The sequence below is a fragment of the Anser brachyrhynchus genome (assembly GCF_964034855.1).
Source record: "Anser brachyrhynchus genome assembly, chromosome: 7".
Taxonomy (NCBI): Eukaryota; Metazoa; Chordata; class Aves; order Anseriformes; family Anatidae; genus Anser; species Anser brachyrhynchus.
The window spans coordinates 40,281,279-40,296,873 of record NC_137701.1 but is presented as its reverse complement, the minus strand read 5'-3'; the positions used below and the strand labels follow the sequence as shown (position 1 = coordinate 40,296,873).

Below are 15,595 nucleotides of genomic sequence, written 5' to 3'. Positions count from 1 at the left end.
GCTGCTGAAGCCTTCTGCTGCTGATTTGTAGGCTGTAAGTAGTGCCGGAGCTCGCAGCTTGGCCTGGGAGGGCTCCGTGAGGACGGACAACGTACCGTGCCACTGGGCAGTGAGAAGAGCCATCGTTTGGAGCCGTGTGCTGAGGGCTGCCGGCGGCACAGCGCAGGTTCGGTATTTACACGCTGCTGCCTCACTCCTCATCCTTTGAAAGTTCCTCAGCATTTCGAGGCTTGCTTACTTAAAAATAAGCCGTCAATTTTTAACAATTCAGAGAGCTCTTTAGCCAATTTCAGTGGCGTGTTTGGGTGAAAATTTTGTCTGACGACCTAAAAATTAATAGTTGTTGTTGCTCTCGTTTCTTTGTTATTCATAGAGGAAAAGTAACTGTTAGATGTGAATGTCACATTATTTATCTCTAAATACAAGAGAATAGCTCTAGTTAATAGTCGTGTCTTCTCTGTGTTAGCACTCCCTTCACCTTCGTGTCACCATTGCCACTTTTAGAGTAGCAGAAGCTACACCTGAAGTCTTTTACAACCTATTTAATGTCCTGTTCTCAATATATGTTTGAATTGCTCTTAAGCCCACCAGCCACAGGTTGGCCAATTTCTGTCTTTCCGCTTCCTGGCAGACTGTAATTCTGTACGGATTTCACTGTGCTTGTGGCTGTCGCTTTCATGACTTCTCACCTGCTCTGCTTCAACTTGCTGCTGCTTTAGCTTTTGGGTCTCAGGCTCCAGCGTGCACCGGGGCGCTCCTCACCTCCGGCGGTTCCCGTTTTTTGCTCATTTTCTTGGTTTTGGGTGCGGGAGGCGGTGGCTCAGAGCACCGTGGCCAGCCCTCCCTGCTCTCGTTCCTCAGCCAGCATCGTCTCTGTCTCTGATTACCTCAGGCACTGAAGGCGTGCTGATCGGGCCGCGAACAAGCAGTGGGAATGCACCGTGTTAGCTTCCAGCATTAATCCCGTGTGGTTTTTCTCAAGTCCGTGGTGTTAGAGATGGATCACCCTGCTCTCCTCAGCGGTTTCAACCCGTGCTGTTTTCTCACGCAGGTCTGGCACCAACCATCCCTTCCTCGGCACGATGCGCTTTAACCCAGGCACGGGATGAAGGGCCTGATTCGGAGGGGTGCTGACTGCCAGCACGTGCCGTCAGGACAGCGCCCGGCCATTAGCCCTGCGGGGCTCCCCTCCGTGCGGCTGTTTTGTAGGAGGAACAAACGTCCTCCTCTCTGCCTCTCTGGGGTCAAACAAGCTTGCGTTATTCCTGTTTTGCCATGGGGGACGTTGCCAGCTCGCAGGTCACACGGCGGTCCCGCCGTGGCCTTGCTCTCGCCCGCAGCCGCTTGTTGTTCACGGCGGCTGCAGGGGCTGTGCTCTGAATATCGAGCTGTGGTGTAGTCCTTGGGAATCTTTTCCCAAATTTCTTCCTTAGCGCTCCGGGCAAGATGAACCTGGCAGGTCCTCGTTCATCTGGAGAGCATCTTCCCCGACAGGTAGACGCGAGTGTAGCTGCTAAGGGTAAACGTGTCGGCCACCGACACAGAAGACAGGTGAGCGGGTTTTATGCCGTGTTCCTGCAGCCGTGCTAGGAGGCAGGAAGATGGAGCTCCCCTGCAGTTCCTGCGAGGTGTTTCATCGCTCACCGAGCGCGATGCCTGTTTCTTCACAGTCCCAGGTAAAGTAAAGGCTCCGGGCGGCGCGCACCTTGCTGCCGGCCGTGCTAAAGGCGTGCAGTTCTGGCCGAAGCCACGCGGTGGGGCTGGCACTTCGGCTTGCTGCCATCCCCTCCTCACCGAGCACACGGTCGGAGCCCTGGAGCCCCTGTGTCCTCTCGGAAAATTAAATTAAATGCCACCTTTACAGTTTTCAAGTTCCTCAGCAAAGCGCTTGGCTCAGAGTCGGGCATCACCAGCCCAGTACAATGAAATTCCAGAGAGTTGCTCCTGCTGATTTGTTTCGGGCTGTAATTTGCAGTATTGGATGTCTGATCTAATGCCCGGGTTAGCTCAGGAGACAGGAGTTAGCTCAAGTTGCTCTCTAGCAATCACACGATGCTTCCTGGAATTTGCTTTCTGGTCTCCGTAGCTGAGAGCACAAGCCCTGGCTCTTGCTTTGAATTTACATTTGTGGAACGCACGAGACAAATCAAAAATCACAAAGCACTCGTTAACTTCTTAAATGAAATATTTCCCGTCCTGTCAAGCCGCAGAATGAGGATGCAGCTGGTTCGTAAGTTCTGGGCAGGATTCAAAGCACTGCCCATGCTGTCGCGCTCCCCGGCTTAGCTCCCGCTGGCGCTGTGCTTTAGCCACGTACCAACAGCCACCTGAAGCACTCGCACCCCAGAACTTTACGTCCTGCTGATGAATGGAAACAGGGAGTTAAACTTTTTGGTTTGTGCCCCTCTGCCTGCATGTCCGTGCATTTGTCTTTCAGTTTTTCCATTTACACCGTAAAACCCACGCCCTTGTTTTGTGTTTTACCTGGAGCTGCTTGCTTATCGTGGCAGTACGGCTCCCCGGTGCAGCGGGACCCCTCGATGTGGCCGCCAGCCTCGGCGCCCCGTCGAGGCCGAGGGCAGAGGTGGGGCCGCTGTCGGACACAGCGAGCCCAGAGGGTTGGAATTACAGCTCGCACTTTCAGAAGAAGAAAATTATGTGCTATCAGACCGCAAACACACGTGTAATTTACCACTAAACCTCTGAATACGGAGCGCAGAAAAGCAAGGAACTCAAATGCAGGACTTGTTTTGCCTCGTCTGTGTTGCTCCCGGCGCTGTGATCTGCTGGCGTGCTCGGGTATATAAATATCTGCCGGGCCATGTGGTAGGGATCTGCAATGCACGGTGGCATTGCTGAGATCTGGAGTTATATAAACTTAAACCAGATTGTTTTTAAAGTATAAACTCTTGGCTTTTCTTCCAGGTTCAATATCAAAAAAAAAAAAAAAAAAGGCAAAGAAACCCAGATTCACTAATGCAAATTAGCCTGGTTCTGCTGTTTTGGCAATACAAAATTGTGAGAAACCTAATATTAAAACACAAAACAGTCCTGGAAGGGTAACTTTCCAGCGGGCAGCTGCCCCATCCCTTGCTGTGCTGCACCAAAAGCTTTTCTCCAGGGAAAGGGGAGCTTGTTTAGCCCCTGCTGAGCACTCCTGGGGGCCCCCCTGCCTGGTGTTCACCCTGGAGGCCAAGGTGGGAGAGCGTGGCTTTGCCTGAGGGCACTTGAGCACCATCGCGTCCCTTCAGTAGAGGCTGTGTGCCTGGGCATTTGTGAGCCCTGTTGCTTCGTGCTTTCCAGCTGTGCGCGTTTTTGGGGCAGCCCGCAGCATTTGCAGCATCCCCCAGGTATGGGGCAGGGTTGTGGGACCCCTGCGGGTCCCACGCTGGCTGTTCTCGAAGACCTGGGCACCGAGTGCAGGTATGGGATTCCCTGTTTCCTCCGCAGGCGTGGGGGGCACGGAGGAAATGCGGAAGGTTCTCTGAAGCTGGAATTGTTTGGAGTCATGAAAACACCAATAAACACTCCTACGTGCTCGCGGAATTAAACTCAGTCCTTCTAAATAATTATAATTGCTTTAATTTGCCATATTTTGTGACGGCTTGTTCATTAAACCATGAGCTTCGTGGAAGCTCCGCTCCCGAGTCTAGCTGGAGGAAATAGTAGGATAGTATTTAGCTGGGTGCCCCAAATTGTGCAGCAATTATGACGAAACAAATCCGTGCCGGGTTCTGCCGATTGCCATGGTAACCCACATTCAAAATAGCAGTAGAAGGCCACGTAGCAGAAGAAAACCAGGTTTTTGTCCCTTATTAACTGACGCACGCTGTCGGTTTTGACAGAGAAGCCCTTAAAATGGAGGCAGTTCCCTTTCGGATTGCCGTCGTGTTGTAAGGACGAGTCCTGCTCCAGAAATGCGCTCGTGCAGGCGGTGCCTGTCGGAAGAGCCGGCCGTTTGCGTCGCGTTGCCGGATGTTCCTGCCTGTCCTGCCCAGCAGCAGCGAGCAGGGGAGGACAGGGGGCTGCGGCAGCAGAGCTCCTGGGTTAGCCAGGCGGCCTGCTTGGGGCTCTGGAAGCGCTGCTTCCCGTACCTCCGGCTTGCGGCTCCGGGCTCGGCGAGACCTGAGCCGTGCGCTCGATGCGCTAAAGGGATCTCGCGCCGGCGTAACCTCTGAGGTTTTGACGACTCCAAGAATTTAGGAGTCGGGCATCGACTCCAGAAAAGAAAGCTGACTGCACTTGTCACCAGAACAGCTGGTTTGGTGTCACTTTGTGCCAGTGCATATAGCGTATGTTTGTTTTGAGGGGGTTTGCAGCTCTGATTTTTGTAGGCAGATTCCCCCAGCTGTGTTGGCCAGCAATTTTGAATTAAAGCTGATTTTGTGTTTCTTGTATTGTCCTTCCTCCAGAGATTGAAACGTTAAGCAAAGCGTTAGGTGTCACAGCACTCACAGCAAAGCCAAGTGACTTCCTCATCCTGTAAAGGTTTTACTAAACGTGTGAAAAGGCGTTTGCCCCTACACGTCACTGCCCAGCGGTGATCTTGACTTTTGGGGGCTCAGGGGGAGGCTGGGGAGGCACCTCGCGGGGAGCTGGGGGCATTAATTGCATTTAAGGGGCTAACGAGCAGGCTGGCAGTAGGGTGAGTTCCTGGGAAGGTAAGGCTGGCAGCTGAGGGTACTTTCAGGCTGTTTGCTGATTGTGGTTGGCAAACCGTGCCCATGACTCTGGATACAACAAAAGGTTTTTCTGGAAATAGCTTCTCCATTTCTGAAAATTGACGTTTCAGTCTGTATCATGGATGTTGGCAAGACGGGGGGAACTTCTGGGAGCTACTGGCTGTTAATGCTCGGGGGAAGAGGGAAACTAGCTGCAGGTAGAAAGAATATTTTCATTACTCCTGCGTCATTGCTCAGTTAAGATAAAGGCATTCAGACGCCTCTTTTACAATCCGCATAGAACCAAAGACATTTGGCATTTTAAGGAAATGTTCTCATGAATGTATCATGCCCATCAGGCTTCACCTATTGCACTAGACATTCACAAGATCAGAGCGTAATTCAGCTCGCTGCTCTTCCTTTGTCACCTATGCCCTTACCACCTACTTTCCCACCCCCAGATTTTAGGTGGGTTCTTCAAAAGATGAATAAAACTGAATCAGCTGCATGAAGAAGAATTCAGGGCTTTCAAACTCACTGGGGAGAGCGGAGCATACATGTGTGGGAAGGAGTGAGTCCACTGACAAAAGACGCTATTTAATCTTTAATGCTCGTTTCCTGCTACTATGAAAAACACTGAGCATGTTTAATAAATAGTCCTTTATTTTTATTTTTTCATGACTGAGTGGGTAAGGCTGCTGCACCGAGCTTGTGCAAAGTGCCCCAGCTACACGACGCTGCGTAGCGTCTGTCACCTGCTGCAGGGGCCCTTCCCAGCTCTGGGGTTGCTGCTGGCTGGCTGGATTGCTGGTATAATATATGCCTGCACAGAATTTAATTTATAAAGTGTTTTTAACTTTGCTGCTTGCTGTACACCTGGAAAGCAACTGCGTCTTCTTTCCTTCCCGCAGTCACGGCAGCGAGAAGCGTGGATGTGCCAGTGGAATGCCCTGAGTCTTGTGTCTTCATCCCAAGAATTAGAAAGATAGAGAAGTGTCAGTGGCGTTCTTCCCAGTGAGCTGCCCACGTTATGTTAAGGGGATAACTACCTTCAGCAAGCCTTGCTCAGAGTGCTTTAACGCAACTCCAGGCAGCTCCTCCCCAAAGCAGAGGCTGGATGACGGTCTCAGGAGTGAGCTCACCTTTTTCCTGATGTCTTCAAGTTAAAACCAAATGCCTTCCTGGCAACAACTCCTGCTACCCCAGTATAATTATTTTTCTAACACGAAATTGCAGATCTTGGTACAGGGCTGTGGGGCACGGGTGAAATTCTGTGGCCTACAGCTTGACAGTCAAGGTCAACAGAAGTAACGTCAGATTGCCCTAGTACCAGCTCGTTTTTGAAAGCCACCCTAAAACCAGAGGTTTCCGAGGGCGTTGGGGGGAGGAATGGAAGCTGCTCGGGTGCCCCATGTGCAGAGCACCGGTCAGTAATCTTACTCTGCTATTTTTATTCTGCTGAACCAAGAGGTGGCAGCAATATTCCCTCCTGAGACGCCTGATATGTCACTGAAGGATAACGTTTAATAGCAGTAATGAGGGTTCAAGTCATAATTTCACTTCTGGTCGGAACTGGAACAAAACCAGTTTCTCCTCCCTGCACCAGGTCTGAAAGCAATGCTGACAGGCGTCAGGCCCAAAGTACGGTTACCTTTGGCTGGGCTGTGGGAGTGCTGTGGGAAGCAACAGCTACCGGTTTTGAAGAGCCTGAATATGAGTCTCCTCCAGCGGCAAGTCCATCACAGCAGCCAGCGGCAGGTATTCTGGGAGAATAAAGTGAATTAGCAAACAGGTAGAGAACAGGCTGCCGGCAATGCTAGGTCTCTTCCTAAGCCTGTCCCCGCCGAGGGATCACGGCCGAAAGCAGAGTTTGCCTACATCTCTTCCGATTTTGCTTAGCTGATTGTGCTGAGCTGCAGTGCCTGTAGCATTCAAATAAATGTCTAATCCTTTCCTTTCTAAGGATAAGTGTTACAAGCTTTTGGCTCTATCATTTATTTTAATACTCTGGATTTCTTCTACGATTTGGATAAATATTTCCTCTTATCAGTTTTGACTTTTGTAGCCATTTAATTCTGTGCTCCCTCTTCTGGATATTGAATTAAGCTCTGAGAACACATGCTTCTGATCTGCTTCTTCATCTGTATTGCTCGCAGTGATTATGGGCAGAGATGGCAGAACTGCCATTATTTATTATTCTCAGCAGCTCCCCTTATAATATTCTGTTTTCTGCTTGTATCTCTGTCAAGCCTAGCTATTCAAGCTGAATTTTTCCATGCTTGCTCCCAAATGGCTTGCTTGCACGTGTTTCATACTCTTTTTTTGGACTGTAGCAAATACGAGACCCTAAATATTGCTGCTTCTCCATTCATTCCTGCTCTTTTGTTTCCTGTCTCATAGGCAGTTTCAGATCTAGCACACCACTTTCCCCTCAGCAGTCCATTTAGGGATTTTTTTTTAATATTTTTTTTAGAGTAGCCTCCATAAGGATCACGTTAAAGGCCAGAATAAACTAACCATTCTGTTCTTTTTTTGTGCGTGAGTATAGAATTTGAGAGATTAGGGAAAATAGATATCTAACAACTGCATGGAAGTGGTAAGGGAAAAAATATTAGTATCTGTATAAATGTTCAGAGCATTACGTTAGAAATAACTTGATCTGATCAAGCTTCTGAACTACCCCCAGCTCTCACAGACTGGCACTGACAGCATGTGCATTGATGTATTGCTTCAGACTGGGAACTGTAAAGGTTTACGGATTGATTCAAACATCTTTGCCCGAAAGCAGAGGAACAGATCCTGTTCCATCCTATTTTAATAACTGCTCGTGCACCGACCCCTCTTTACACACAGGGCTTTTCGTACCCATTACAAGGAGACGGGCTCTGCTGCAAGGATTTTTGTAATTACGATTGTTCTCTTTTGTAAGGGAAAGGCAGAAGGTATTTTTAGCCATTCTGACTGCCTCCGATTTGTAAAAGGACTCACACAGCGCTGCTGGCGTGTGGAGTACGTTGAGGTGCTGAAGGAATTAAGAGAGACCTGCAGGTGTTTGTCACCCCCAGCGCAGACGACCCGATCCATCCCGACCTCCCACCTGGCTGGCGGTGCTGGGGCCCCTGGATCGCTGTCACCGCCGTACCCGGAGCTGTTCCGGCAAGGAGGCGCCCCAAAGTCAGGGGTACCAACAGGCCCTCCCAAACCGAGGCACATAGAAATACGTTTTAGGGTTCTTTTACTGCCTTACATCTTCCAGGAGAGCCCCATAACGACGACGAGCAGTCACTGTTTTCAGGACTTTGTACACAGATTTTATGGTGTACTCCTGGATGGCGAGAATATCCTAAACGGACGGTCTCTGGCAGGTGAGAAAAGGTCTCCCAGAGAAGTTCTTGCTGGTAAAGTCTCTTACTTAAATATGCAGTAAAATTCTTGAATCTCCATGTTTTTTTCCCCCCACTCGGTTCTCAAGTACCCTGACTAAATATTTAAGGGACTTGAGCGGGCTAAGTGGCTGCTCCTTCATTGATCGGTTGTTTCTGGATCCGTTTCTCCACTTGGATGGGCATCACGGAAATCTGCTGAAATGAGCTGAAGTTTCCTGTAGGCCCTTGCCATGGAATTCAAATGCTGTGTTGCAGTATATGGTAATTGGGTTATAAAGCATAAGAAAATAAAATAAAACAAGCAAAAAAACCCAACATGACAGGCTAATCAAGCCGTCCCTGTAAAACCCCAGGGAGAAGCAGCAAAGTACAGATCAGTTTGCGTCACACAATAGAAGCTGAAGGTTTACTACTTCTTCTAAATTCCCCAAAATAAAGAATACCCCCGTTACCGGGCGTACTGGGCGATGCTGAAGGTGTGGGTGTGAGGCAGGCACGGGGCACGCGGTGTGAAGCAGAGAGCGGTGCTGGAGGCGAGCTCCGGGGCGCTGCAGGGCTCGGCGCCGTGCTCCTGCTCTGCTCCTTCCCCACCACAGGCTCCCCGCAGCCTCCCTCCGCCAGCCCCAAGTGCGTAGTTGTCGCCCTTCTGTGCCAGTGCGCGTGTGCCTCGGTGCTGCTGAGGTTTCCAGGAGGCAGAGGCGACTTCAACTGCTGGGGTGAAGCAGCAGCGGCTTCCCATAAAGTTAGTAATTGGCTTTTATTGATAGTTTCCCATCATTTCATCAGTTGCAGTCTGAAGTGGTGTGCAGCAACACTCGGCATCAGCACTTGTGGCAGTTAAGGAGATTGATTAACATTCATCAGAAGAGAAGAGGAGCTTAAAATAAGAAATAAAACAAGCGCTTAATCCTCAGGCCCAGATGTTTTCAGGCACGGGAGATAAAATGTCTGTCTTCTCTGAAAAGAGAGCCCCCGTATCCTCCTTCCAGCAAAGAGCCATGACCCAACTCCAGCCCTGAAAACACGCTGTCTTTTTGTGATGTGACCGTGTTTTGGGCGTCCGGTCGGTAGCTGGTGGGCTGGAGTTGTGCTGGAGGGCGACGGCTGCGTGCGGTGCCTGTGGGAATCACCGGGACTGCTCTGTAGGTCCTTCCTTTCAAATGTCCGGGCTTTGAAAGGGACACCCACGTTAATACGGTGCTGTGGCTGTGGGCTGTGTCTTGCCATGTTCTGCAGGTAATTTCGGATTTGCCATGCTCAATACCGTGCACCAGCAGATGCCATAATTAGAGTAGGGCTGGCTGGAATTATAAAAACCTGAGAGCACATTCATATCTGCCTCAGGAGGTGGAGATAATCTACTCTTCTGTATCAAAACTGCTCTGGAAGGCTGTAGCTATGGTTCCGAGTTTCCCACAGCTCAGCTTTTTGCAAATCTCCATAGAGCCTGCAGGAAAGAGAAATCTCACAACTAGTTAAATATAGAGGATACCTGCAAATGTAGCCCAGTTACCTCTCTCGTTGTAGGTGCTTTAAATCGAGAGAAAGTGACAATGAAGTCTTCACACTCTCTTTAATTATAGCAGCCTTTATATAACAGTGTCAGATAAATGTGTTTTAGAATAGGTAGCACCTCACTGCCTCCAGAAGAACTGTCAAATTAGACCCTACCAGACTAATTTATTACTTGAAATCCAGAGAATTAAAGCATACCATCCAGTTCTCCCTTTGAATTAAACCTCTAAATGCACAGAATCCTCCGTGCCAAGACATCTCCCAAACATCACAATGCTTCTCCCTTTTGAAGTATAAATACTTACTCATCTAATAACTTCTAGGACAGCCAAACACCACAACTGACAGCCAGTTCTCACGGCTCCTGAGATGTTAGAAAACAGGGTTAGTGGGGATCTCAGGAGGTTATCTCATTCGTACCTCCACCCCGAGGCAGAAGCTGTTGCTGCTAAAACCAGATGCTTACCTAATCTGTATTATAAAACAGAGGGAAGAGGGAGAGAGACAGAGAAATAAATTGCTTTAGAGGGAGCAGGGCGAGCAAGTGGGCTGTGCCAAATAACTTAGAAGAGTGAGCAACTGGACTCCCTCCAACTGGTGGAAGCAAGTTCTGCCTTAGGTGGATTGCTGGAGAATGCTGACAGTCCTTTTCCTTGATATTAATGAAATACACGCTTGGGCTCTGCTGCTGATTTCAGCAGGAGCAACGTTACGTGGGGGGCGCGATGTGTTTCAACAGGTCCCGAAATGCAAGTTAACAAAGATGAGAACCAATGCTTATGTTTTGGGTAAAGTGTGCTGATAAATGCTGCAGTTGTTATGTGCTTAAAGCTGCTAAAGGAGAGGGTTCATATCCAGACGTGCTATTACCGTAACCGCTAATGCCTCTTGTTAACATGCCCTCGCCGTCCGCAGGGGTGCTGTCTCATTAGTCCTAAGTGATGTTGTGAGCCCAGGGTCATAACCTGTCTGTTGGAGGAGGAGGAGGCTGTAAGGAACTTCTGTCCATCTTCGCTGCGGCAGTATTTGGGTTTCGTTGCCTCGGGGTGAATATTCGTGTCGATCCAACCCCTCTCCGCAGCAGCAGGGTGCACGGGGTCCTGCTGCCCGAGTCGCGGTCCGTCAGCCGCAGCGAAACCCCAGGTGGAAGCAAAGTCTGTTAAAGTAGGAAAAAGGCAGAAGCTGCTGACTTACATTCTGGCTTTGCGCACTGCGGTGCTGAGGTATTTACTTGACTTGGCAATCTAGTTACTGTGCATTTATTCAAATGGCCCTTTAGTGTGTTTATGCAAGTAGTTCGTTGCTACATCTCCTAAAAGAACCACACGAGTGCTGTCATTTGGTTGTGTAATCATTAGGTTGGGCTTTAAACAAAATTTCCCGTGGTTCTGTACAAAATTCGTGTTCTGGGAAAGAGAGTATTCCCACGTTTGGATAGCTCCGAAATGACTAAATAATTGATATTCAGGAATACATGGATGCATGCCTCAAAGAGGATTTATGGTTTTTTTTTTTTTTTTCCTTTGTAGTCCCGGAAGGGTTGGTTCCAGTCAAAAACCAGAATGGGGATAAACTCTGGTGTGATCAGCGGGTTTGGAGGGAGCCACAAATTTCAGAGGTCTGTGGGATGCTTGGAGTAGTCCGACTTCAGTCCCTTCCTCTCCATCACCTAGCAGGGTGCAATAGAGGATTGACTTCAGTGTTAAGGCTGCTTCAAAATGCCACGAACAGCATAATTAGCATTGAGCCTGTCCTTTTACCTACACACAAGGCTGTAATAAGTCCTTAGAAGGAGGAGGCTTTTAATTAGCCACCACCACCACCGCATGGACCATTCGGTGCTTCCAAAGGATGCCTCCATGGCTACGCCATACGGACTCGTTACGCTCCTCATCAGTGGGGCAGACAGACACGTTGGGTAGGTCCTATAGAAACCGGATTATTTTGTGGTCTTTTGTTCGTGTTTTTTTCACAATCTCCTGTGCCCCTGGGAACATGCGGAGCTGTGGCCCGAGATCAAAGGATGAGGTACGCTCCCTGCATACGGTATTGCAGTAAATCCGCAGGAAACCTAATTCACAGCAGCCCTGCTGAGATCACCAGAGGACAGCAATCCTCAGCGAGGAATAACCCACATGCTTGTAGAGATTGCACTGCACCGTGATTAAATCCCTTTAAAAGTAGAGACCAGACTGCTTGAAAATACCTATTTACCAGTCTTTGAAAATTAATACCATAAACACATTGAATGATACAAAATGGATAATGTAGCAGCTGACACCATTTAAAGTATCTTTAAAGGATTAGACCTTAAAAGGACTTAATTCAGCTCATTTAGCCATCCATGACATGTTTTCATCGGGTCTCTCACAGCTACCAACGCGCACGCACGCAGAGCGATCGGTTCTTGGATGCTCGTTGCCTTGGTGCCAGCCAAGTGCAGGCTGAGGATGACAGGTACCAGAGTCTTTGTCTTTGGCCTGAGGCAGTGAAATTCCCGTGCCTAATAATATCAGAGCATCTGTATGCTCTTCCAGAAAGAGGCCAGGCATGATTTTCATCTCTCAAAACCTTCAGTTAATGTGTGACCCTCATCTATTCTTATAGTGGGTTTTTTGTTTGTTTGTTTGACCTGTTTTTGGGGAAGCTCACCTAGAAAAGGTTTTTCCCTCTGTACCCATTCCATTTTGCCTGCTCTGAGTTGGAGCCGGTGAGATCTGACTCTGTGGGACACGGTATCACAGTCTGTAAAAACATAACGTGCTTTTAGTGAGCTAATGCCCTGTGCTCCAGCACTCATGTATAGATACCTGCAGTACATACTACAGAGGGCTAGTGATGGCTTGTCACTGAAGTGAATTATTTCAAATTATTTTCCTTAGCCTTATACCCCCCCCTTCTGCAACCCTTGCTCCCAGCTTTTGGGACTGTCGTGGTGAAGCTCGGCTGTCCCCGCATCCCAGCACTGTGCCCAGGGGGTGGTGAGGGCAGGGTGCAGCTCCAGGCTCCTCAGGGGGATTCGGAGCCCCTCTCTCGGGAGCCGGGGAGGCCCTCACGCCGTGCTGGAGGCACCCAAGGTAAATGCTGGAAGCGGGTCGTGCGGGCGTCCCTTATGTTTACATCTTTGCAGTACAATCCCGATTTAATGAGCTGTGTGTTTTTTTATAGCGTCTTTTAGGAGCCTTTCAAGTCGAGTCATTAAATATATATTTTAAATAACCTCTGTATCTTAAAAGGGCAGTGTGCAATGCAAGTACTGGAAATCAAACAGCTATTCCCCTGACTTCTGAGTTAAGTTATTTCATTACAAATTTATGCGAAGCTCAGACACAATTTTTTTTTCTTCTGATTTCATGTCCTTCTTCTATTTTGCGCTGACAAATAATTTTGATGTTGCACTTAGAAATTCCTTCCCATTTTAAATTTTAATAGCCCCCTACCACCGATGTATTTATTTCCTTAAGTCTGTGACATCACGGATCTTCGGGGGGGGGGCAAAACGCTGCGTAGCGCAGGCCCTAAACATTCATCCATTAACTCCTCTATGGGAGTTCAAAGAGAATTTTAAAGACAATCTCAGGAACTGAAATCCTCCTCCGGCTGAACAGCCTTGGTCGAGGCTTGGGAAGTGCCCCAGCCATGCTGGCTGTGCTCTCTGGCCCTGGCCTCACTGGGAGGATAACGCGAGCGGGACGAGGGCCGGTTCGGCGTCTGGGGCTGTCCCACATTTGGTGGTGATGGCCGGGAAAAGGACCCAGGTAGCGTCAGTTGTATGAAGTGGTTTTTGTCTCCTGACAAAAAGTGCTGCCTTGTTAGAGACGGACCACTGAAAGCCATCAGACATGCATCACTGACCAGCTCGCAGTTTGTCTGTTGGATAGCACTGGCAATGAGCTCCTTCACGGGCTAGGGATGTTGCTGTTCCTTGGAAGATCTCGTAGTCTGAGGGCTTAACCCTGACAAGCACTTCAGGAGAAGCAAACGTTAACAAGGAGGTTCTTCCCTCGGCAGTCGGTGGGACTGTGGTGCTTCTACAGACACAAAGGGCGTTGGGCAAACCAGGGGCTTGCGTGGACAGAAGCAAAGAATGCACTGGTAGCACAGGGGAAGCAGCAAATTGGAAATAAGATTTATCGTAATTGGGGGGGATTTTTGAAGAAATTGATAAGAGGTTGTGAACACGGGGAGAGGAATGCCTCTGGCTTTGCCTCAGATGCCTGTTGGCCACCTCCCAAGTGATTAGTGGTAACTTTGCAGCGCTAAATTAAGCCTTTGGAAGGAATAGTAGGTGAAACAAATGGAAAAGATAGCAAGTGTTTATGAACGCAGAGATGTTTGATTAGATTACACTAAAGATGAAATTTGAGATAATTAGTTTAATTAGCAACAGTAAGTAAATTGTAAATTATTTCCCTGGATTTGTTGTCTTGTTTTGGCTCACGTAGGGCTATTCCTCGGTGCTATACGTACCCACTGCAAGTGTGGGGAGGGAGGAACGTGTGCTGAGGTATGAGATGGGAGGCCAGGGGGTGCACAGGGGAAGGGCTGGCGGTGCTGTTTGCTCCTTGTGTGACCGACTGAGGGCTTTCCTCAGGCACAACCAGAAAGTTAAAGACTGAAGCTTGGGTAGGGTCACTTTTAGAGATTTGTTTCCTCATTTGGCCAAAATTATTATTATTTTTTTAATTCATAGTGCTTGGGGTTTGTTTGTTTGCAGCATCACCATGTGCCATCAGGAGAAAATTTATTTTCTAGAGTGGAACAGAAATCACTTGTGAGAAAAGCCGCCACATTACGACTTTTTGATTAGGACCCGCAGCCAGCAGCCATCCTCCATCACCACAGCGGCAGGTGCTGCGGCCGTTTTGGGCCCACCAGGCCCGGCGGGGCTCTCGCTGCTCCCAGCGGGGTTGGCGGTGCCAGGGTGCCAGGGCACCGGGCCTGCCGTACCCGTGCGGCGGTACCGGGCCGGGCCGAGCAACGGCTCCGCGCCGGGCCGGCCGTGACAGAGCGAGCAGCCGCCGGGGCACTGCGCGGACGGACGCCGCTGAGGCGACGAGCGGCAGCCGTTGCTCGGCGGCGCGTCGTAGCCAATAGCAGCGCGGCGGCGGCGCGTCGCAGCCAATGGCGGCGCGGCGGCGGCGCGGCTCAGCCAATGGCGGCGCGGCGGCGCGGGGAGCGGGAGGCCGGCGGAGGGGGGGCTGCGGGCCCGGTGCCGGCGGTGGGCGGCGGGAGGCGGCGCCGCGCGGCTGGGGGCGTCCGCAGCGCCCTGAGGGCAGCCCGGCCCCGCACCGCCCGCTCCGCTCCGCTCCGAGCCGCACCGCTCCGCGCCCCCGGCGCCCGCGGGGCCCCATGTACGACAACTTGTACCTGCACGGCTTCGAGGACTCGGAGGCGGTGGGTGCCGTGGCGGCGGGCTGGGGTCGGGGGCTGCGGCGTTGCGTAACGGCCGGGCCCGGAGCCCGGGGCCGGGTCTCTGGTCCCGGGTCTCTGGTCCCGGTGCCGGCGGCAGGGCGCGGAGCCCGGCGGCCTGCGCTCCCCCGCCGCGGGGAGGGCTGCGGGACGGCTGCCTTCCGTACGGCGCCCGGGGCTGGGGGCTCCGGGGGTCCGGGGCCGTGCTGGCGGCTCCCCGGGGTGCCCGTGAGGCGCCCCAAGGGACGCGCTGATCCCCTTCTGCTGCTGGCAGACAGCCGTTTTGTGCCAGCGGGAGGCCGGGGAGGTTGCACAGCCGGCCGTGGCAGGCGCCGTGGCACCGGAGGGGGCTCGGGGTGCCCGCCCGGGGGGGCTGGAGCGAGGATCGGGTGGCTGGGTTCCTCAGGGCGCTCCTGGCTGCTTGGTGGAGGGGTGGCGGCGGCTCTGTAACCCTGCCGGTGCTCCGGGATGCTCAACTTGTGGGACCGGGGGGCTGGGTGAGTGCCTCATCTCCCATTTAAAAAGCAAAAAAGGCAGACCGAGCCCTAAAAACAACACGCGTCTCATACAGAGCCTAAGCCCCAGAGGCTCAGACACAAAGCAGATAAAATTCCCCGAGCG

At 50.9% G+C, this 15,595-nt stretch overlaps 1 protein-coding gene and 1 long non-coding RNA gene across 10 annotated transcripts in view; both read left to right on the top strand.

Annotated features, from left to right (window-relative positions):
- The window catches only part of CACNB4 (calcium voltage-gated channel auxiliary subunit beta 4), a 79,515-nt gene that overhangs the window by 13,433 nt on the left and 50,487 nt on the right, over window positions 1-15,595 (top strand). For 2 of the 9 annotated variants that reach the window (XR_013953491.1, XR_013953492.1), the window contains exon 1: window positions 14,766-14,959. The exons of 3 other annotated variants lie outside the window; for them this stretch is intronic. Coding sequence is in view for 3 of the 6 variants with exons in the window: in XM_080599429.1 (XP_080455555.1) it covers window positions 14,915-14,959 (45 nt within the window). In the remaining 3 variants the exon portion in view is untranslated. Of the gene's footprint in view, window positions 1-14,763; window positions 14,960-15,595 lie in introns of those variants that run through there. 4 more of the 9 variants (XM_080599429.1, XM_080599432.1, XM_080599428.1 and 1 more) reach the window with 4 other exon arrangements.
- Window positions 4,814-6,096, top strand: LOC308197988. The gene is made up of 2 exons (XR_013953503.1): window positions 4,814-5,471; window positions 5,573-6,096. It is a non-coding gene; the product is annotated as an uncharacterized lncRNA (long non-coding RNA).